General features: G+C 36.6%; 1 protein-coding gene across 1 annotated transcript in view; it reads left to right on the forward strand.

Annotated features, from left to right (window-relative positions):
* The window catches only part of LOC114818850 (kelch-like protein 32), a gene marked incomplete at both ends in the record, with an annotated part of 33,762 nt that extends 12,265 nt beyond the window's left edge, over positions 1-21,497 (forward strand). The window contains one exon of the mRNA XM_029086488.1: positions 21,282-21,497. Coding sequence (XP_028942321.1) covers positions 21,282-21,497 — 216 coding nt within the window. The remainder of the gene's footprint in view (positions 1-21,281) is intronic.
* Positions 21,498-23,047: the final 1,550 nt, after the last annotated feature.

Here is a 23,047-nt window from a genome sequence, read left to right on the forward strand (position 1 = left end):
CATGAGAGGACTGTAGGAAAGGAGCGGGTAAGTGCCCATTGTAAGTCCTTGCACTAACTTCTTCTATAACTTGCATTGAGTAGCTTCTGGTTTTTGTAGCCCTTCCCACAGTGCCATCTTAATACGTTTTGATCCCGAGGCCACTGCAGTGGAAAGACAACTGTAGAATTAGCAGTGCTTTGGATCTTGTCTTTGACGTGCAAGTCATTGGCAAGTATTTAGGAAAAGTCTGTTAATTAATTAAAAATAAAACAAATCAACCAGAGAACCATACCACCTCCCAACAAAACCCTGGGGTGAGCAAACATTGCTGCCAAATTACGCTGTAATTAACAGACCAGTAAAAATTCTGTGGAGGTGACAGTCAATATACAGTTACTCAAATGATGTGAAAGAGCTCTGTTGTATTCTGAGTAGTGTGCCAAGGTAGGGTAACTGGAGGCACACTGGTGTAAAAATCAAGAGGAAGAAGGACCCAGTGTCCAGATTTACAATAATGGAGGTAGGGAATAAGGTAGAGGATGAAAGGTTGGGAGTAAGGAGGAAAGTATATGTTGGGAGACAGAGAGCTGTGGTAGTTTGGCAAACTGTTTTTGAATCAGGGTCTCATTGTGAGGTTTTCAGTCTGCATGGACATCTGTGGGATGACCATAGTTTACATCGTATCAGGCTCTAGACTGTATTTTACTCTTTTTACAGTTTTGTTTTTTTTTTTTTACCAATTTCCCCCCAACAAGGCATATCTGTATTTGCAGTCTGAATAGATCACAGTAAGAAACTCTTGTTTGTTCTGCAGAGTTGCAGTCCATGCAAGTAATCAACCTTGAGTAGTTGTGTAAACCTTTTTAGCAGAGGTCAACAGGGTACAGTGCATAAAGACTGCACTATATTTTAAGGTCCAAATTAATTATATATTAATTATATATAATTAATATCTATGTTCTACATGCTATTGGGTGATTTTAAAAATATGTATTGTTTTATTTTAGTACTATCTAAAAATAAAATCAAAGTAGTTAAAGACAACTTCCTTAAAGCTACTTATCCTTGCTGCAGTTGGCAACTGGGGTGTCTTGTTTCCTCACATGCTATGATACGGATGATAAGAGACTAGTGCTTGCCCTTTCTCCTCTTTCTGATGAGTCCGAGTGCTGCAGTGTTCTTCATTTACTGTACTAGTGAATTTCTTTATTGCTGTTTTGATTTGTTCAGATAGCATGAACTTAGTTTAGCATAACTTCAGGAAATACAGTGTGTGGGTTCTATACTGTCATTTATTATTGTTGTGTAATGATGACACAGGGTTTTAACTTGCTAAGGTTGTCTTTAATTGTTTGGATTGGACGAGGCTCTTCCCGTAGAAGAATGCTGCTTTTACTGTTAGAGCTTGTTCCAGCTCTTCTCTTTCTCTAGATGTTCCAGCTTGTCAGTTTTTTTGGAGCTCAAGACAGTTTCATCTCTTCTTGACACTTTTATCTTAGGCCTGTAATTTTTCCACAGATTTCAATAAGGATTTTTTTTTTTTTTTGCTATAAATGCAATTGATGTGGCCCATACACATATCTGTTCCAAGGCATATCTATAGTCTGTGAGGTTCCAAAGACGACTGTACTGATCTAATTCATGTAATTTGTCTTGTTGGAGATGATTTGTGGTACACTGGGGGCAGATTAATTTCCAGCCAATGCTGACTTTTATATTCACTGATCATTAAGGAATTTCCTCTCCATTGTCTCAGAATAAACAAGATGTTATTTTGATTGTAAGAGAGATGCTCTTACTTATAGACCAACCAGCTTAGAGCACTTTAATTTTTGGATAAATCTCGAAAAGATTTCTGTAATGAATCATTTGAATCACAATTATGGCATTTTTATGAAGAGTTTTTGATCAAAGGAAAGATAGAAAAAAGAAGAACATTCTTTCCCCCCTCTCCCAAATAGGTGATATCCATCTCTTAAGATGTTTATGATAGTGTGATACAGTGGAGGTTTCTGACAACAATGCTAGTTTACTAAATGTGTTTAATAATCTGTAAACCTCTCATTATTAAATGTTCTGTAACATCCTAATGTTGATTCTATTTTCTCATTGGAAAACTCATTCTCATTTTTGATTGATAATTACTAATTTTTTTTTTAAAGAATTATAGATTATATTTTCTCTACTTGTAAACAAGAGAAATGCCCAAGCATTCCTTAATTTAGGTCTTAATTCCAGCTTTGTGTTGTGCAGACTTCTCCTTCTGCGTCAGCAGTGTCATATCTTGAGTTATGATTACTCCCAACTTTTGCTGTTTGAGGGTTTTGTATTTAGTTTGGTTTGTAGAGGGGGACTTTTTTTTGAAGCCTGCTGATGTATTTTATTGGAGGTACATGCATATTCATGAATCTCTCAGATCATGTCTGCATAATTCTCGGGTACTTCAAACATAGAAACAAGGTTCGAAATCTCACACATCTGTCTCAACCGAAACAAACTGTCAGGCAGCGTGATTGTTCTGAGCTGTATTTGCTGCTACGTAGATGTGGGGAAGCGAAGCTGAAGACTTGAGCTTCGTGTATCTTGAATTGCGCTAAGGTCCGTGATCGTGCACACAGCATCTTGCTTGCAGAGTGCACATCCAGTTCTCCAAGACTTGTTTCCTGAGTTCCTCTTCCAGCTCAGATTGATCGTCAGGTTTGGCTGAGGTTTTTGAAAGGAGGCTGAGGCAGAGAGCTGCAACCAACAGGTAGAGTTTGTTGCAGTATAAGGGGAATGGGTTATCGGAAGGTCTTGTTTCCCTTTTAAAAGTTTTTGAGTGTACCACAGCTGTCCTACTGTGACATTGAAGAAGGCAAGAAAAAGCTAGTTGAAGGTTTTGAATGTGATGAGGATCTGAGAATTGACTTAAATGGAGCTGTAGAGAACATGGTACTAGGTAGTGTGTTTGTGATGACCTATTTTGCACTTGTAAATGTTTTTCTGAAGGTTATGTAATGACTTTATTCTTTTGCAAGAGAACAAATGTGTTAAAAGATTTATTCAGAGCATAGAGATGTTTGTTTCATAAATATGTTTGAGTTGTATAACTGATTGTAGATGTAAGAAGTTTTGTTTTCATCAGCTGTTTGTGTATTCAGTACCAGAAAGCTACAAACTGCAAATTATTTCAAAAATCAAAGAGTCTAAATAAGGAGGGAATGATATTGAGAATATGAGTTTTTAATGGAATTTCCTTCTACTGATCGACATAAACTCGATATTGTGTGGGTATAGCTTTAGTAATCAGTTTTTAAACCAGAGGTTGGTTTCCACTGGCATTTAGGGATCTGGGACATAAGATTGTCCACACCTTAAAGCTAAGTGATTTTTCTGTATTTTCTAAAGTCTAGTATTACTGTTTTCAGCGGAGCTCTGTATACCTCCCGAATTTCATTCCAGGTAAGAGGGTGATAGGTGGAGTGAGGGGTTTAGAAGTTGCAGAACTGTTCAAAGCAAGCTGCTTGTTTCTGAGAGGCAGGACATGGTGTGATTGTTAGCATTAACCCCTTCAACTTTCTGCTCCCAGATCAGGCACATTTGTGAAGAACAAATTAAGTTTACATATTGGGTAGAGTCTGGAATACAATTTGTGTTATGTTTATTGTTTGAACAGTTACATATTTTCAATACAACCTTATTGGAAGTGGTGTGAGCTAACTATCCTTGTATTCAGTGCTGGATATCATTTCCTATTCTCTCAGTAGCTAGAAGCAGCAAGTGTAGTAGACATGAGCAGTGAGCCTGATTGCCATTAGAGTTCCCCTAACTGTTAAAAATTGTTCTTGGGATCTTAAATGTTTTTGTGTCAAGGCAAGTTAAAAGTTTGATGACAATTTTCCCATTAGTTTTAACTGCATTACCTGCTAAATGATAACTGTATTAGATTACCTTTGAGAAACTTCATTATAGAGGATAGAACTCTGCCACAGGTATATCTGCCTGCTTGCTACTGATGTCAATCATAGTGTCTTTAAAGAGGGCTAATTTAAGCTGAAAATAACGTCTTAGGTGAGTGATTAAAATGAGCCTGAAAAAACAGAGTACTGTACAGCAGTAGTCAATTGGGATTTTCTTGGAGCTTCCTCTGTACTGTGTGCTCTGGATTCTTGCGAACAAAAACATGACAGTGAGCAGGATCAAGCCTGGAATGCAAAAATTAGATTAGTCAACTCACAAATAATAAAGTAAGACCTTATGGAATAATTCTTGGTAATAATGGAAGCAGGCAAATTGTCTTGGGTGGGAGCATTTGGTCAATCTAGGCTTATAAAACTTTCATGGTATGTGAGCACCTAATGATCTGGATCTTTTCTTCTACTAATTTTAAACTATTTGAATGTGTTTATAGATTGAAATATGTTACTGTTTTTAAAAGGAGGAAGCTACAAATGAATCTGCTTGTGGAATGAAGAGGGCTGCACATGGTTTACGTATGTGCTGGGGCCAGAGCTTCAAAGCTATTTATTTTTCTTAAACCCCACTTGTCCATTTGGAACTGTGCCAACAACACAATCCCAACTTTCACTAAGATACACTGAGAGATTAATTAATTCTTACACCAGAGACTAAGAGCATCACCTTTGTATTGCTAGAAGCCCCAGCTTGGTTGAGACTTTAGCTCCTGGGTTTTTTAAACTGCTGGAAAAAATCCAAAAGTCATCTAGCAACCAAGGCTTACCTTTTTCTAGCAATACTGAGTTTTTAATCTAAGTACACACATGCAGACTCTCCACCCCTTACCCCCACCTCACCAGAATTAGAGTGGTGTTTCATAAAGCCACCACTATCAAACTCGAGTCCACCAACTTTATCCCATGGTGGAAAGAAAACTTTCCCATACCAAGAATATGAAGTAGACAGAAATAATGGGATCTTGCATTTTTCTGGTTTTCAGTGTTATGCAACCAGTAGATGCTGTGCTGGTTTGCTCTTTTTTTGAAGGAGGATATTTTGTCAGCTGTTGAGACATTGAGCTATGGACAGACATTAGGAAAGTTCTTGTACAAAGCTCCAAAACAACTTGTGACTCTTTACAGCAACTTCTCTCTCTTTACAACAAGTTCTTTCACAACAACTTCTCCCTCTTTAACCTACAGACACATTACAGAGATACAGATTTATATGTATATGAAATGTGAATGCACTATCAAGGATTCCAACTTAGAATGGAACTCAGGAAAAAAATGGTGATTTTCTTCATTTTTTTCAGTTGGTGTCAGTGAGGAAAGCAAAAATAGTCTGCCCAGTCACTTTGAATCCCATTCTCACTGTAATCCACTTGCTGCTATTTAGCTACAATGTGGTAGTGGGTATTTTGTTCCCGGGGCACTAACTGTTAGATAAAGTGGTGTAACTATGGTCAGGAACCTGCTGACTTTTTGTGTGTGTGTGTGTTCTGCTTTTCCTCATGAAGTAATAGTTGGCAAAGCTGAATTGGAACTTCTGAGGAATGTATAAAAAAATATTCTGGAGTGTCTAGGTTTACTATTGCTGGCAAGATTAAAGCTGCTGAGCTGTCTAGCTCATTCTATGAATACATATTGCTGGTCTTCTGCATCAGAGTCGCAGGAGAGGGCACAAGTTGGGAAGAGGCAAATAAGGTAAATCTTCCTTTTCTTTGCAGTTTCTGTCAGGAAGGGAAAGAAGCTTTGGTGTGTGTTTTAAATAGGAACAAAGAAGCTGTATTGCTTCACTGTTTCCCTCCCTGCCCTTCTCATGTTGTCTTTCTAGCCAGTGTCGCCTCCTTACCTGACCTTTCTGTCCCTCAGCCCCTGAAAGATTCCTGCTTCTGGAATCTTTCCAGTGTTTTTATAAAGCTGTAAACAGAGGCTTATGAATCCCAGAATGCTTAGTGTACAAAATTCTTCTTTGGTTTTATTACCATCTGATCAATACTAATGTTTTGTGTCACCCACGTCCCTCCTAAACCCCAATGTCTTTAGCTTTTAATTCTCCTTACTAATTGAGGCAGTTTAGATGCATGAACCCCAAAAATGGCAGTATTTGTAATTGGGTATTACAGCTACCCTTATCTGCTGGTGTCCTCGGCGACATGCCCAGTTGGCAGTCCGGCAGGAGAATTGGTTTGATTGCAAGAGCTGAAACCCAAAAGGCTGAATGGCTGAACTGGAGTTGAAATAAGGCAGCCGGGGCCCTTCCTCCCCAGGCGTGGGCAGCAGGTGGCAGTGTGAGTCCGTAACAGTTTGAGCAGATAAATTCAACCTAAAATCAGAAAAAATGAGAAGAAAAATTATTTATTTTTACTCCGTATTAGTCTTCTGACCTAATCAGTAAAAAAGTCATTATTCACACAACACTGGGCAATATGCATTGTAATTTTTAACAAATAATAGGAAACTGTTAATGTTTTCATGGGAAATACAGTTCTGTCTCGTGCAGCAATGGTCATTTATCACTGCACTTTGTGAAATCACTCATTTGTTCTAATTTGAATGTAAATGACTCTAAGGTTTTACAAATAAGGTGACAGACTCACATAAATGTAATTGCAGGGTTCATCTCTCTCTTTTTATATATCACTCATTAAGTTATGAATTAAATACATCGTATTAAACCAGGGGCATGTCCAATGATGATATTGTAATGGCAAATTACTCTATGCTATTAGAGGTGTATTTTTTATTCATGGACATTAATTTGTCATTAAGCAGCATTAGTTTAGCACTTTTATGTGGAAGACGTGACCTGAAAGAGGAGACTTACAGCTCTAATGTGAAAGAACAGGAATACAGGCACCAGACATACAGAGCTTTTAATTTTTTTTTTCCTGCTGTAAAGAAGCAGAGGGACATTTTGTTTAAATTTGCTTTGATCTAAAGCAATTTGAGTTGTGTTAAGCCATTTTAGCAAAGGTATTTCTGAAACATGAAAATGCTTGGGTTATAAAGTATTTACCAATATAGGAAAAGACAGAGTGCTAAGTACAAAATGGTAACTATAAATTATTTGTAACCTATGAACTTGAAGAGAACACTGAGTCTGAAGTGAGTTGCAATCTGATTTTATCCAAGAAGTGTCACTGTGGTAAAGAGTTAATTGTCTATCTTTTCTTTCTTCTGCACTGGCTTAGCCAAAATAGAACTTTTTTTTTTTTCCCTTAATTATGAAGTATCTTTTACCTCCTCTATACTTGGTATTTTAAACACACCATTATTATTTTCACAGCGATCAATTTCAGGTTTGAAATGTTAAGCAGGAACTGAATTTTTCTTTAAGAAAATGAATGAGAAAATATATTATTTGATGAAATTTGAGCGGCAACTTGGCCCTTGAAGTATTAAACTGAGGAAAAGAGTGAATGACTCTGCTCCATCTTCAAAAGATATTAAAAATACCTTGTAAATTTTATTTTAATTTTACACTGGGTTTAATAGAAGAGGCAGTCCTTTCAAAACCTTGTTTACTTAATGGTGAATGTGAACTGAAGTCATAAAGATCCAAGTTGATACATCCCCCAGTTTGGCGGTGTTTGCATTTTAGACTTTTCTTTAGACCATCCCTTGTGAAAGGCAAAAAGTCTGAACTTGATACGAATCTATGTAGTTGATTCCCCCTCCAACTCCATTATATGTTATATTTTTCTGATGGCTTAATCATTACTGTTTGATCCATCTATCTGAGCTGCTCACAACACACTCAACTAGTGTGTTGTGCTAGTTAAGAAGAAAGATTTGTAATGAAAATGACCTAATCGCAAAGTATACGTAAGTAGTTTCAGAAATGGAAGTACCCCCAATTATCATCTAGTTTTGACCAATGTTAAATACTATTTCAGTGCTTAACAGAGAAACATGTTTTGTGGAACCATTTCAGTTTGTAGGGGAGCACAAAGAAGGAAACAAGTTCCATGGAAGGCTGCTGATGTTTTCTAGTAGTTCTCTTAGCTGCGGTCAATGAGGCAGCATTTTAGCATGTTGCATCATTTATAGGGTTTTGTTTGCACAACTGCGTAGGAGTACAGTTTGCCAGGGAACCACTATCTTGTTTCAGAATTGTGATGTGTACTAATTCTATTTAAAACAAAAACTCCATTTCTGTCCAGGATATTGAATAGGCCTTGAACCCAGAATGAATATAAATGTATACATGCTGTCTTACTGAATCTTCAGCCAATATGTAATCAGAGCTTTGAAAGTTATAAATTGTCCTCATTCATCTCACTAATTCTAAGAATTAAAGATACAAGCCTAAAGATTAGTGGTATCAATAACTTCATTAACCATCAATAATGTCCTGAAAGTGTGTTATTCCAGACTGAAAAATATTTGTAACTTTATTCTCTTGTTTTCCTGTGTAATCTATTCTAAACATCTGTTTATTAATTTGGAGGAAGTTGCTGCTAAATTTCCCATCTGTTTCAACAGTCTTACAGAATTTGTGATTTCTACCACAGAGCATGTCCAACTGCATAGGAAGCATTGGATCTTGAATGCCTTAAACCAAGACTTCTATTTGTGGTTCAGTGGGAACTGAGCTGGTAACACATGGAATTGTCCCTACAGTAATTTTTATAGGAGCTGTTGTGTCCTCTGGATTAGGGAGGTAGTAATATATTGGCTGGATTTGCCTCATAAACACTTTGACCTTTGTTGTGAAAGTTTCCAAAGCCACTTGAAGGAGGTTTTTTCTAAATTCCATTTCAGTGTTTTCTCCTTGTTTACTATAAGCCACATCTGTTCTAATTACATACGCAGAAGGACTTGACTTTCCATAGCATCTAAGCACACCTGTTTATCATGGGGAAAGTATTGTAGTAACCTCAGGTAGGTTCATCCCCCAAAACACATTGGGATTGGAATTCCCACTGACTCAGAATGGCATGTTGTGGGTATAGTGTAGGCTAGGGGGACAGGCACAATGTCAGTGTCACATACCAGGCCCAAAATCAGTGTTCATATGTGTCTGTATTTTGGTTTTGCCTGCCTCACAGTGTTTTCACTCATACTTGCAGCACTACCATCTTTATGGGGAACTGAAGTGTGCAGGGAGTATATGTATACAATGGTGGTGTCAAGGCCTCCCAGAGACTGATATTGAATGTTTACTGTAATTAAATACATGAAAATATTTGACTACCTAGATATTGTTGTGAGTCTTAACTTGCACATGTATTATACACCATTAGTAAAAAGTCCTAATTAAGTTCTGGACTCATATAGCACCATTCAGCCCTGGACCAAAAGTTGAACAGAGTAATGGAACTTCTTGAAAAGGAATAAAAAAAGTGGCAAAACCAATCAGTGAATATTTTGAGGTGTGGGCAAAACAAACAACACTAGGTATATCTAACCTTTGATAAGCTGTTGTTAGCATTTTCTAAGTGTGGTTGAAATCTTTGAAATTTGGATGTTTTAGCAACATTCCTTATTAAAATTTGTATTCAAGGGACTAATTTTTATAACATTGCATAGAATAATAATTGACTAAAAACTTTTTCAGTATGCTTTAGTTGGTTTTTAAAAACAGTGACTGTTCTTGTAAGCTCAGTTCCTTCAAAAAAGAATGTATTTCTGCAGCTAATTCATGCCCTTCCTCTAAATGCCCTAATAGTTACTTTTCTGTTAAGGGGTGTCTGGCTTCACTTCATTCTGATTATGTTTAAAGGTGGTGTAACAGCCTTTCATATACTTCAGGATTTTGAGATACTGGCAAGCATCTGTAGTTGTGAACACTTAGAAATTTGGCCTACAGTGATCTATTCTGCTTTTAAAGGTGATATCTTCAAGGTGAAATCTTAAAGCCAGTGAGAATTTCATCATTTGGTTATGTGTCTTACATGTATGATGCATTGATTAAATATTTTTCTCTTCCATATTTCTGTGGAAAAAAACCTTGGTAGTAAAGCATGGAATTCTGACCACTAGCACTTTGAGATTTGGCAGGAGGTGGGGGGGGGGGAAGAGGGGATTCTTTTTTTTATTCTTAGTAAGAACTGCTAGAAACTAAATGAACAGAACTCATCATGATCTTTAAAGGCTCATGTCTTCTTAATGCTTAGCACCTTCAGCAGTGTGAGCATTCACATGTGTTAGTTTTAGGAGGACTTATGACTTGTTTGACACTACTGAAGGTCAGATGCAGAAAGCTGGGGAAGGACTTTTCATAAGGGCAGTTATTGACAAAACAAGGGGAAATGGGTTTAAACTGGAAGAGGGAGAGTTTAGGTTAGTTATTGGGAAGAAGTTCTTCACTGTGAGGGTGGTCAGACACTGGAACAGGTTGCCCAAGGAAGTTGTGGCTGCCCCCTCCCTGGAAGTGTTTAAGGCCAGGTTGGATGAGGCTTTGAGCAAACCTGGTTTAGTGGAAGGTGTCCCTGATGATGGCAGGGGGGTTGGAACTAGATGATCTTTAAGGTCCCTTCCAACCCAAACCATTCTATGATTCTATGAAATGTCAAACTGGACATTGAGTCAAGGTCCATTTGTTACATTTGGGCTTTGTCCTTTCTAGATTTTCTGGTTTTGAGAGTCAGATTTGTAATTTCTGACCAAGAGACTGATAAGTGAATCCCTAGTCAATAATGCTTAAAATAAAAGCAAATCCCCTTTGATCCTCACACATACTGAATTCTTCTTTTTTGATTCAGTGGTGCTTCCAGAATTTTTTTCATTCTTTTACTGTTCTTCCTGTATGTGGACCACTGCTACCCCTTTTTGTCCTGTTTACCTCCTGAAATCAGTTATTATTATCTAGTAAACGTACTAATCAGCACAGCTCCTAGTCATGGGAAGGAGAGATGTTTCTTTCACTGCACCCTGTTCTTTAGGGACAGTGTTGTAGAGGGTTTTATTTTACTGAGACATCATGCTTATACAAAACATGTTACAGACATTTTCCTGATATATTGAGCTGTATAAATAGCTTTGAATTGTGTTAAAGTTGAGGGTGGGGAAGAAAAGAATTCTCTCACTACTAGAGCGCTGGATTGGGTTCCAGGCATTTGAGGTTCTGTTTTGTGTATCTTCTACATCGTGGGAAATCTGTTAAATTATTCTTCTGCTCCTCTTTTTTTCTCAGTAAAATGAGAATTTGCCTTGGTTTAGTGCTGTGAGCAGAAAATTTCTTAGTGATTTTTGAGGTGAGATCAGATATTGCAGGAGCATGGAGATACCTGAACAAATAAGTTTTCAAAATAAAATTTTAAATGGTGCTTTTTTATCATTCAAATATTTATAATCAGGTTCTTTTAACTGTCGAGTACCTTCATATCTTCCTGGAGCTGCAGCAAGTCTCTTGCTTTTCAGAGGAATATGAAACCATATAGCCTCAGTGGTCAAATTGTGCCAATGTTTCCTTCTTTACATGTACAGACAATTGGCAAAAAACTTGTTTTATTGCAGTCATTTTCTAAATGCAGAGTTTCAAAATGTTTGTAATCATATGAAGGCAATGCAAACAAACAGTCCTATGCTTCCTAGTCCAGTGACCAGGGGAACTTTGATCCTACATTCATGAGCTAGAAACTATTTTCTGAAAATTTGGTCAGAACTTGTTTTGCTTTCATATATTCTCTCCATTTGATAAATATCTTTGCTCAAGATCAAATCCTCTAGGAGTCTTTCTTTTAAAAAACTAAGTTGAACACCTTAAATCTTACAAGGTTGGTTTTCAAGCCTGTAGTATTTTCATATCCTTAAAGTGTGGACTTCAGAACTGGGACCATTATTTGAGCAGTAGCCTTAAAAATGCAGTGTTGAAGCAGCAAGGGAGTTTGTTTCTTTTTTTGGACAGTACTCACTGTGCATTTTATGACATGAGCCTTTTTTTTTTTTTGTGCAGCGCTGCAGCACTGTTCTCAGAACTGATGTTGCTATTTATGACCGCTTCTTAGTGCCTCCTCATGGCCTGTGAGTGTTGTTCCAAGTAGAGCTCGGTATATTTTCTGTATCAGCTATGTTACTGATTCTCAGATATTTTTTTTTAATAAGATGACTTTGCCAGGAAAGGCAAACAATGCTCATATTCTGTCATTTTCATAATTTGTTACCCCACTGCTTTTGCAGAATCTTATGCAAACTCTATGGGCAAAACTTACCAATCTCTCATTAATTAAACTGTTAACAGCATGGGACCAAGAATCAATTCCTTGAGGACTTTGCTGGAAAAAGTTACACTGCTTTATAACTTAGCATTATTAGCTTCATTTTGAGATTGTCATTGAACAAATCTTTGATCCATCTAAGATGCATCCTACCAGAAGTATGTAATATATGAAATTTATTAAATATTATAGCACTCAATTTCTCTAATACTCCTTGTATTATATTAGTCCTATTTTATTCTGCCAGTGTTTCTTGTAAACTTGAGAAAATGAGCTCTTTTGAGGCTTCAAAAAAACAAGTTCCCCTACTGATGCCTTATTCCTTTCATACAAGTCAAATGTTAGTAGATAGCTGTGGTGATGTGATTCTTACAATGCATTAGGAACCACTGATTTCAAATGGGTGACTGAGTCTGCTTTGTCTATCAAAATTATACTCCGTATTGAGTTATCCTGCACTGGATTCAGCCTTTTTTGTAGGTAGAGTATCACATGCTGCCTTAGCATTCTGAGAAGATTTTGTTCGAGTTGTTTATCAAATATATCTGAAATATGAATTTATCTGTGTTAATTAACCCATCATGCCACACATTTTAGACAGTTGGTTTCATTTTCTGGTGATATTAGATGTTCAGCTCAATACAGTTACCCTTTTCCAATTCTCCATTTTTAGATGTTTTATTAGCTTTGTTATAGTTAAGCATTTGGTGACGGGCTGTTGCCTGGGATTCTGAAACAGAGACAGTTTTTTAAGAGAAGTGGTCCCTCACTGGGTTTATTACAGAGCACACATATACATTATTGAAATGTTCCAGAAATAAAATGTCATAAAAAGATTCTGAAACAGTTGTTTGAATCATATTATGTATTCTTTGCACATGAACACCTCCCCTGTTCTTATTTATACCAAGAGTGTTAACATTAGTATATGGATAACTTTAGAATATGCACCCTGTTTGTTGTTTAGCACAACATCATGAGGGTTGAGTTCCTTTTTTAGTTAGTGACTATCATGCTGTTATCCATCTTCGTCATTAATCATTTACATTTATGCAGAGCAGTTAGAGGAACTATCACCCAGCCTCCTTGAGAAGCCACGTCTTCTCTGGATTGTGATTCTAACTCTCCTGCTAGATTCCAGTGCTGTTTGCCCCTTGTTATCTCTGGGCCTCTTGTCTGGATCTGCTGTCTTGTTCCTTGGTCTGGGTTTTTGTTTTTGTTTTGTTTTGTTTTTTTTTTCATGCTTCTGTGTTTAAAAGTGGTAGTGTCTTTCTCTGACCTGCCAGAGCTCCAAAGTGGATCCTGAGCAGCACAATGGAAATGGAATTTCAGCCTTAAGGTTTTGTCACTGTGATTTGGCCCACAGTGGACAATGATGCAGACGGGATCTTGCTTAACTGTGGAATGGATTAGGGACAGTGCAGCTGGAATGGGTTGAGATTTTAGATGCAAAGTTCAAAGATGTAATTACTGAACATATCCAAACTATTTTTCTAGAGGCTGATGAGAAGAGTCAATGGAAGTTTTTCACAGTGAAAGCAACACCTATGAGCTATTTCCATTCTGAATATTTTTAATGTGAAAGAGCAGTGGTCTTCTCCTGTCATTGTCATTCTTAGTAATACGTGATATGCTTTTTGAGTTGTTTTCAAGAGATTCATCTCGAGGCTGGAAAACTTAAGCTTTGAAGTACTAAATGTTCAGAAAATAATAAGTTATTGAAAAAAGGGCATTGGAAAGGGGTTCCTTAATATCTCTACTAACAGATCTATAAGTAATGTTGAATTTGTTTTCTCTCCCCCTCCCCTCCATGCTAATAATGGAGAAAGGGATTAAGAATAAAAATCACATTTTAGCATACTGTGTATTGGAAACATATTTTCTGCTTGTATTTTCACAGTGTTTGAAAGTTTTCATACTTTACACATATTTAAAACTTCCTTTGTTTTTCAGAATATTAAGGGGATTTCCTTGCCTACTTTTGAAACAAATCTTAAGAAAATTACTGAAATAATTTTTCCCCCAATAAATAACTGATAAGTACCAGGACGATTACAAGATCCATTACTCAAATACAGAAAGAAATTATGTAAGCAATTGGAAAATAATTTCAGAGCATCCTCAGCAGGATCTACTGCATCTCAGTGGATCATAGTCAATTGCCATTTGTAACATGTCATATTATTTCTGTCCTGCTTGGCAGACAGAGGGCTGTTACTGTGTCTCACTTGAAGACCAAGTTTACAGTGAATTTTTGTGTATTAAATCATAGGATGGCTTTGAGCTACTAATGAGATACCATCAAGAAAAAAACATTTTGAGTCTAGGATATTTCATGCAAGGTAATTTATGAAGTTAAGGAAATATTAATGCTGGTGTACAAGATACTGCTGAAAAATCAGGAGTACTGCAGAGATTGCCCATGCAGAAGAATAAATGAAGTCAAACTGGGAGAGGTGTAGAAAAGGGCAGCTAAGATGATCAGGAAGGCCTGAGGAGATTTTACGTTTTTACGTGAGGAGATTAAAAGAGCTTGGCTTGTTTAGTCTAGCAAAATGAGGGCTGAGGAGGAATATGATTGCTTTCTGTAAATATATCAGGGGAATAAATACTGGGAGAGGGGGGAGCAGGGAGAGACACAGAGTGCTGCTAAAATTGTTGGCACAGGAACAAATGCATATAAACTGTCTGAGTAAATTAAGCTGGAAATTAGGAGACAGTCTCAAAATCAGCTGAGCCTTCTTGTAATAGTAGTTGGGAGCAAGAACAGAGCGAGTTTTAAGATGGATCTTTTTTAATTTATGAGGAAGATGACTTGATGAGTTTGTCTAGTGTAGGGGGATAGGCTTCCACTCCTGCATTCTTATGGTCTTAAAATCTTATTAGGGTCTGCAAAACCACTGAAAGCAATAGGATTGTACAGCCCTGTTTTTCTTTATTCTTCTTATTGATGGCAATTATTTTTTTTTGACTGCTACTTCTGTGAACTTTGGATTTCTAAAGGACAAAATTTGGACTTTCTGGATTTGGCAATATTAGCAACAAAAACAAAAAAGTGAACATTTACCATAAAAAATTGCTGGTGGTTGATGGATTAACCAAGGAGTTTTCAACTTTCCTCAAGCACTGTAGTAACTCTAAAGAGTTAGCAAAAATACAAAGTAATGAAACAGCTGTAAAGACTGGACCAATATTCTGAGATTTCTGATGGAGTAAAGAATGCAGGATTAGGTCATTCCTCATAACATATTTGAAGAAAAGACAGGCTCCCATAATTGGCAAAAACTATAAACATTGATAAATCTGATTAGATCCTCCCTTTGGATTTCTGCTCTCTGAAATGGCATAAAAGGGTCAGGTGAAGAGTTAGATGATCTTCATATTCTGTTTCATACCTGTATTTTTATTTGTTAAATAATACTGATTGCTACAGTTATCACTATTACAGTTGCTAGAGATTGCTACAGTTACAGTTATGAAGCCAGGTGAGATGTGAAGTTTTTCATTTGTGCCTGGTGCAGTTAAAAATATATATAAATAAATGAAAATAAAAGATTTCCCATAGCAAGGGAAAGCAGCTGTTGAAAACTCTGCAAAACCTTACCTATGGTTGTTCCAATGGTACCATGAAACGTTAACTGTGTAGTCTTAATGTTTCATTATTGTATTTCTTTCCATGATACACATAATTGTGTATGTAATATATGAAAAGTATGTATAAGCAGGGTCACTTAATATTTAATTGAATTGCCATTTGAAAATATTTGTACTATTTAATAACTTTAATCTGTCTGAGATTTTAGAAAATGGTTGGGTTTTTGGTTTTATATTTGTGTATCTGCATATGTCATGTTTCAGTTTCTTTTTTGAAGACCACACATATGTCTCATCACATGAGCAATCTGAGTCATGTCTTTCCACTGTGCTTGTGAAGGTCACAGGCCACCTCCACACCTTTGAAGAGGGTGCTCACTGACACCAGCCAGCAGGATTGAAGGTGAAAACTAAGTAGATATAGGGGAACGCTAAGTGAGAAGGGAAATGAATTCTTGTAGGGAAGAGGTAAAATAATAGGGTTGAAATGTTTTGATATTGTTGCTCTTGTACTTAGCCCAGACCTACTTTGAAATAACACCAAGGATGCAAGATAACTTTTCATGCTTAAAAGAAAAAACAAAAGCAAGAATTACAGAAAGTGTTGAGAAAGCAATGATCTACCAGAAAAATTAATTTTATGAAATGAGTCCTTTAAAAAGTCATCCTTTGCAGTGCCTAGAAATACAACTACAGTCTGCACTCATCTTTTAATAAATATAAACTCAGTTTTATACATTGGAAAATTCTGACCTAGCTGTTCCACTGTGACCAGGCTTCAGCAAAATGCCTTTCATGGTTCAGCTGAATGGCTTTGGTGTTTAGTGGAGGAAAATTTCAAATAATGTCTAAAATACAGTTTTTGAAGGATTTGTGCTTATGCTTAGTATGAAATAGCTATGTCTGTTGCTATGCTGTTGAGTATGTGCATGATCTGTTAGTTCTTAGGTAAACGTGAGGTTTTGCAGAACTAGAACCTTTGATGTAGAAAGGAAGAGCTAGAACCAACAGAACCAGATTTCTTTTCTCTTAAAATTGTGTTGATCCCTTTTGTTGTCGGATATGAATATTTTTGTCACTGCAATTTTCATATTGTTACTATCCCTTATCTATTTAGAGTCTGCCTTTGCTGTGATTTATGTTAAGGTTCTCCTCTAAATGGTGCAGCTGGTTCATAGTATTTAACATAGCAGAGAACCTGGAGGACTTGGGGTCAAGACCCTGTTGTGCTAGGTGCTGCTGAAGGATTTTGAATAAACATGTCCATGTCTTGGAGACCTAACACTTCCTTTTTTTGCTTTAAAGAGGCTAAACCCCTTTAAAGAAAAGGGGAAATAGTGTCATCATGCAACTCTTCTCTGTTACAGCAGCAGGGCTAGTCATGTAATACCTTGATTTATAACAGTGTTGTAATCTAAATAGGAAGCAGGTGGAATTACAACTGGGTATGATACTTTGGATATTAATGGCTTGGCTTGGCAGTGGAATTCTAAAGCTGTATATACTTTTTCTGTCTTAATTATGCATTCATTAAAAGCTTTTATACCCAACAGAATAAAGTAAATATTGTTTGATCTCTGTAGTGTGCTCCCGGACTGTAGATTTGCACAGCAGGGTCTTGATAATCTGAATAAATTGCATTTCCCCAAGGAGTTTATCTTTCAAATAAGGTCATAAAGAAATGCATTCTTTCCCCTTAGTTCTCCTTGTGCTTTTTCTGCTATTTATAACACGGAGCAGAGGAATAGAAGTGTATTGTAGTCTTCTGTGTACTTGGTTATGATTAACTCTAATTTATCAATCTGTTACTTACATCCTTTTCTGTGGCTTGTGCAAGACAATTATTATTTAAAGTACAAACGAATAAAGATGGATTTGGAAGTAATTTAAATACAATATTTATATCTATTATTCGTTTGACAATGTATAATATCTCTATATTAAAATACACCTCCGTATTAAAACACGGACAATGTCCTATCATTTATTTTGAATATTTAATATTATCGTCTTTCAGATTATGTTTGTTCGGAAAACTGATTTTCTTTTATGAGGGTTTTAAATGCCAGCTCATTGTTAAACTGGTTTGGCATCTAAAGGTTGTTACTACTGAATTAGAAGACCACTAGTGTAGAACAATAGATTCTCTTCAGAGAGGGGGAAACTGGGGGATCTATATATATATATATCTATATCTATATATATAGTAAGTAGGATGTGTAGGATCAAAGATAGTTTATCATTTTAGAAGTAGACACTAATAAATAATTTGGCCAATTTATTAAATAGGTTTGAGTTTACTGATTTTTGATTTTAGTACTATTTCAGCTGTTAGTTTTAAGATGTGTATATATAATCTTACACACGTTTTCTTAGTCTGAAAGTGTTTCAGCAGTGTAACATACATCACATTAGAAGAGATAAGATCACTACCTTTCCCTAATTCTCTTCAGCTCTTAGTGACAGTTCTGCTTGTGTTCATATTTCATCGTTCAGTTCAAAAAAGATAAGTGGCATATATTTAAAAGTTTATAAAAGCAAGATTAAAAGTTTCAATAATTTACATAAACCCATTTTGTATTGCATGTTTTTAAAGAACGTATACTGCAATACAGAACCAGAAGGAAGTTCCACACAACTCTTACATTTTGTAGCTGCTCTTTTAACACAATATAATAAAATTGGTGGAAAACAAGAGACTTCCAGAACTCTTATTCATGACCACACCTAAATTTAATTTCATAGTAACCTATGTAATTTTTTAACAAAGTTTTTAACTCAATTAAGTGTTTAGTATGAAAATCTATTCAAATCAAACTGAGTTGATAGGGATTGCTTTGATACTTCCTGTTGGATTTGTTTAAGCTAGAAGGTAAGGTGCTTGCTTTTTTTTTTTTTCCCAACTAACTTACATACTGCTGATGTTTCTGAAAGTCTTACCGCACGTGAAGAACTAGATTATCTGGTCTGTGGTATACATCTTGCAATCTCAGTGTGACATTTTTTCCCTCTAGTATCATTACAGAGACAGTAATGTATAGTACTGTATAATTTTAATTTGAATATTGGTATGACAGTCTGATAATTTTAATTTGTAAAAGCTAATGCACTACTAGCTTCTTTGGCTGTGAAACAAAACCCTGTAGATAACTCTAACCTTACAAAAACAGGAACAAATGTTTCTGATTACAGGCCCTGACCAGTTTTATCAAAATATACTTGCAGTATTCATCAAGCAATAAACTGTAAGTCCAGCAGGTCACTAACACATTACGTTAGGCAAAGCATAAAAAATCCTCTGAAGCTTAACAATGAAAATAAGTAAACAAAGAAACCCCCATGATAAATAAATAATTAGACACATAAATAAATAAGCATCTGAAATAAGTGAACATATACAAATAAAAATGAATAATACTGTAAACAAGCAACTGGTGAGAGTTTATTTGTCCAACCAGAAGTATATTTGGCCTCTTCAACCATGTGACAACTTCCATAAAAAACTTCAATTGGTGTTGATTTGAGGGGGTAGGGGAGTGGGGGGGAATCATAAAAAAATACGCAAACCAAAAATGAAGGTTTACCAGTGTCTTTCAGATTTCATTGAAATTGTGAAGATTTTTCAGGGGAAAACTGCATTTGTGTGTGATAATACTGTTTCTCTCTAGTGAACAAAGGTTTTATTATGATATCTCCAGTATTGTCCTCTTCTGAAGTCTGCCAAAAGCCATCTATCCTTCTTCATTGACCCATAGTGGGGTTTGGTCAGAGCTGTATTTTAGTTGGGCTGTTGATCCTCCAATCACAGTGCTTGATTATTTATTTGTTTATTTTAATCCTCACCAGATTATACTCCTGTGTGTTGTTGCCACCATTGCATGGCCATCACAGAAGTGGTGGTGTGAGGTGCCATCTGTCATCTGCAGATATTAAATCACCAAGCAAGCACACAGACCAGATACTTCTCATCATGTAAAATATATTCCTTTCTCTTTCCTTCTGCAATTGGTGAGGGTTTATCCTTACCTCCTCTCTGTTAGTGTGAAGAGGAACTGACACTAGCATATCTGCGGCTTTTGGGATGATGCCTTGTTCTGACAATGTAAAGAACTTCTCTTTGTTCTTCCAAGAAAACAATATGAAATTCCTGTGCAGCAGTTTAAGTAGATAATGAATAGTTTTATCTTTAATGTACCAGCCTGCTAGGGAAGGTGTGTGGTTCAGACTGGGAGATTATGCAACAGGCAGGAGCCTCTGCAAGATTCTGTTTCCTCCAGTACTGACTCCTCTAAGCAGGTGAAAAAAATTCTTTCTCCACTCTCCATTGCATATGCATAAACAGCTCCGCAGTCATCAGGACAGCCACCCAGTTCACACGTTTGAGATGCAGTCCCTAAAACATTCCAAAAAACCCCCTCTTCGCACTTTCCCATCTTCCCTGTTGCGCTGCTCTATCTGCCAGCCGTGCAGCTCATTTGACATTTACAAGATTTCTTGTCAGTTTCATTTGGTGCCGCCATTCCATCCAGCAGAGCAGGGAAAGTGAAATTGACTTAATTTAGTCTGTTTCTCTTTCCCGCTCTAGTCCCTGTGTTAACTAACCAGCAAAGTGAAACTGACAAGGCTTCTTGTCATTTTCACACATGTTGCTGGTCAAGGAGAAGGCGGCTGATAGGGAGCAATGCGGTAAATTGGAAGATGAAAACCAGGATTGTGGAGGGGAGAGGAAGAGAAGTGTGAGTGTGCAGCGAGAGCAGAGAAAATGGGTAAATGTGCTCCTTTTCCAGACGTCCTGGGTGCTTTTCTCTAACATGAGTGAATTCTTGGCCTCTCTTCTGAAGAATGTATGGTCTAGAATAGCAGTAGTTAGCTGTCCAGACACTAATTTACAAGAGATGCCAAGTTGAAAACATTAGCCCGTAAATATAGGTTATCTGTTACCAGGATGGAAAAAACTTCCTGCACCGAGTTACTGTAGCTTTTGTCTCTGTAGATTTTCTGCTGCTAGAAGGAGGGGCAGAAAGAATACGAGGCAAATATCCACTAGAGGTTGATGTCAGTGGTTAGGAAAAAAAGGTCTATTTGTTCATTGAAGATAAATTTATACATAACAATATGTAGCTCAGCATCTCGCATTTCGTGAAGTTTTATGGAACAAAAAGTCATGCTACACAGGTGCTCTGTCTCAATCAAGATGGTAAATAATGAACAAACAGTTGCTTTGTAACAAATTATTGTACTTAGATATATTTTTAATCCACTTGTTAACTCCTGCAAGCTTTTGTCACACAGTGTAAATCATGCTGGTTTATTATTTTGTGTACTAATCCATATTTCTTACAGATGCTGTATGCATATATAACCTTAGCAGTTGCAATATAAATTAGTACTATCATATGTATTTGCATATGCACTGGTAACATTTGCACATACATTTTGAATGAGGCTGTGTTAATTAATTTAAAATTATATTACTTTCCTTCTCTACAGCTTCAAAAGAATAATCTTTTTTCTTTATCTGAAACCTGTGGGATTTTTTGTTCTCTGTTTTGTTTTGAGGTTTTTTTTTCTGAGACATATTTTGTTTGCTTCACCCATTTAGGAATTAAATAGTTTAAATTACTTGGACCTGTATAAGCTCGCAGACCTCTTCAACCTCACTTTGTTGGAGAATGCAGTGGTTGACTTCTTAGTAAAACATCTTTCTGAGCTATTGAAGAGTCATCCTGAAGAAGTTCTGGCACTCCCATACTGTCTCCTTCGAGAGGTTTTTAAAAGTGATAGACTCACTTCACTCAGTGAAGAACAAATCTGGCAGGTAAGGAGACTGGTGAACAAGCAGAATGTGTGATACTCTGTACATCATAGCAGTAATCTGTTGTTTTGAAACCCTGGAGCAATCTCAAGGGAGAACAAGCACTTGAGCAAAAACTGTGAATAACAACCGAGAGAAATTTTAAAATGAAATTCAAAAAATGTTGTGTTGTGTTAATGCAATTAGTTTGTTTGGAAGAGAAATTTGTCTTATTGCTTAACTTGTGTTACTCTAATGTGGCCAGAGATTTTTTTTTCCAGATCCAACTTTGTTGGTGGGAAGAGATGGCCAATACATGCAACTCAATTATCATTGCCTCTTGTGAGGCTGGTGCCACAAGTCTGGCAGCAAACCTGCTTCTGCATTCTCTCCCGTTCACTTCAGACAAACTTAGCTGTGGAACCTCAGTAGTTATTTAAATTGTTTAGGCTACCACAGCTGACTTTGCCTGAAGCAAATTAGCGAATCATCGTGCAGGCTGCTCTGCTCAGAGGTGAGTGGAGGCATCAGTGGAAGATTTGTGGCAAGAAGCTGGAGGTGGTGATCATTTCTTTTAAGAAAACTGACTCTAGAAAAGGCCCAGGTTGCTAACCATAAAATATCAACAGGGTGAAAACATCTTAGGACCTTGAGTGTGGAGAGCAGTGGGGTGGGAAACCTAATATGAAAAAAAAAATCAGCCTGTAAAGAGAAACACGAAAACTAAAACAAAATCTATCCTTGGAAACGTTTCCATCATATGTATATAAAAATTGCAATTCACAATGTACTAGGAGCAAATCTCTATAACACTGTTTGCTCAAACCTTTCTGTTTCCTTTTTGCTGTTAGGTTTTATAGAAGGAAAGTATTTCAGAGTATTTCAAGGTAGAATGTAACTTCCTAAAAAGGAAGTATTTCTTTCAAGCAAGTGGGTTATCTTGGTCCAACAGAGAAGACTGAGAGTAACAAGACTGATTTATATTCCAGTCCCTGTTATTTATATACTTATCTTTTTGATTATTCTAAGCAAATAATTTAAACTATATGCCATTGTTTTCTCAAAGCGTAAAATGTGTCTTTATCTGTGGAATACTTCGTGTTCTCTAGGTGAATAACATCACACAGGAACAAAATATTTATTCTTTAAAAGTAAAAATGTCTAGTTAGGCTCTTCAAACCACAAAGACAGTATACAGAGGTAACTTAACCCTTCAGCTGGACAACTAGAATACTTGTTTCCAAAACTTTGAGGCTTTAGATCATGGGGTATTTTGTAAAGATTATATTTTCTGCAGATATTAATATCAAGTTAGACTCTTGACTATCCTAGTCTCTGGAGGATGTCTGTACAACAGAACCTGTGTCACAATACCCATGATGGTGGGTTTGGTTTGGGTTTTTTAGGCATGACACTGTGGAGCACTAGCCCATATTCCTTTGATCAGAAAACATTTTGATTTACAAGTTCATATATGGGGCATGGCCGATTGGTCAGTTGGGTTTTGCCATAATTTCTCTGCAGGATTAGTGAAATCTCCTAGCAATGTGCTTGGATATGCTTTTGCTAAGAAA

The sequence above is a fragment of the Antrostomus carolinensis genome, unplaced genomic scaffold, assembly GCF_000700745.2.
Source record: "Antrostomus carolinensis isolate BGI_N321 unplaced genomic scaffold, ASM70074v2 scaffold14188, whole genome shotgun sequence".
NCBI classification, from domain to species: Eukaryota; Metazoa; Chordata; class Aves; order Caprimulgiformes; family Caprimulgidae; genus Antrostomus; species Antrostomus carolinensis.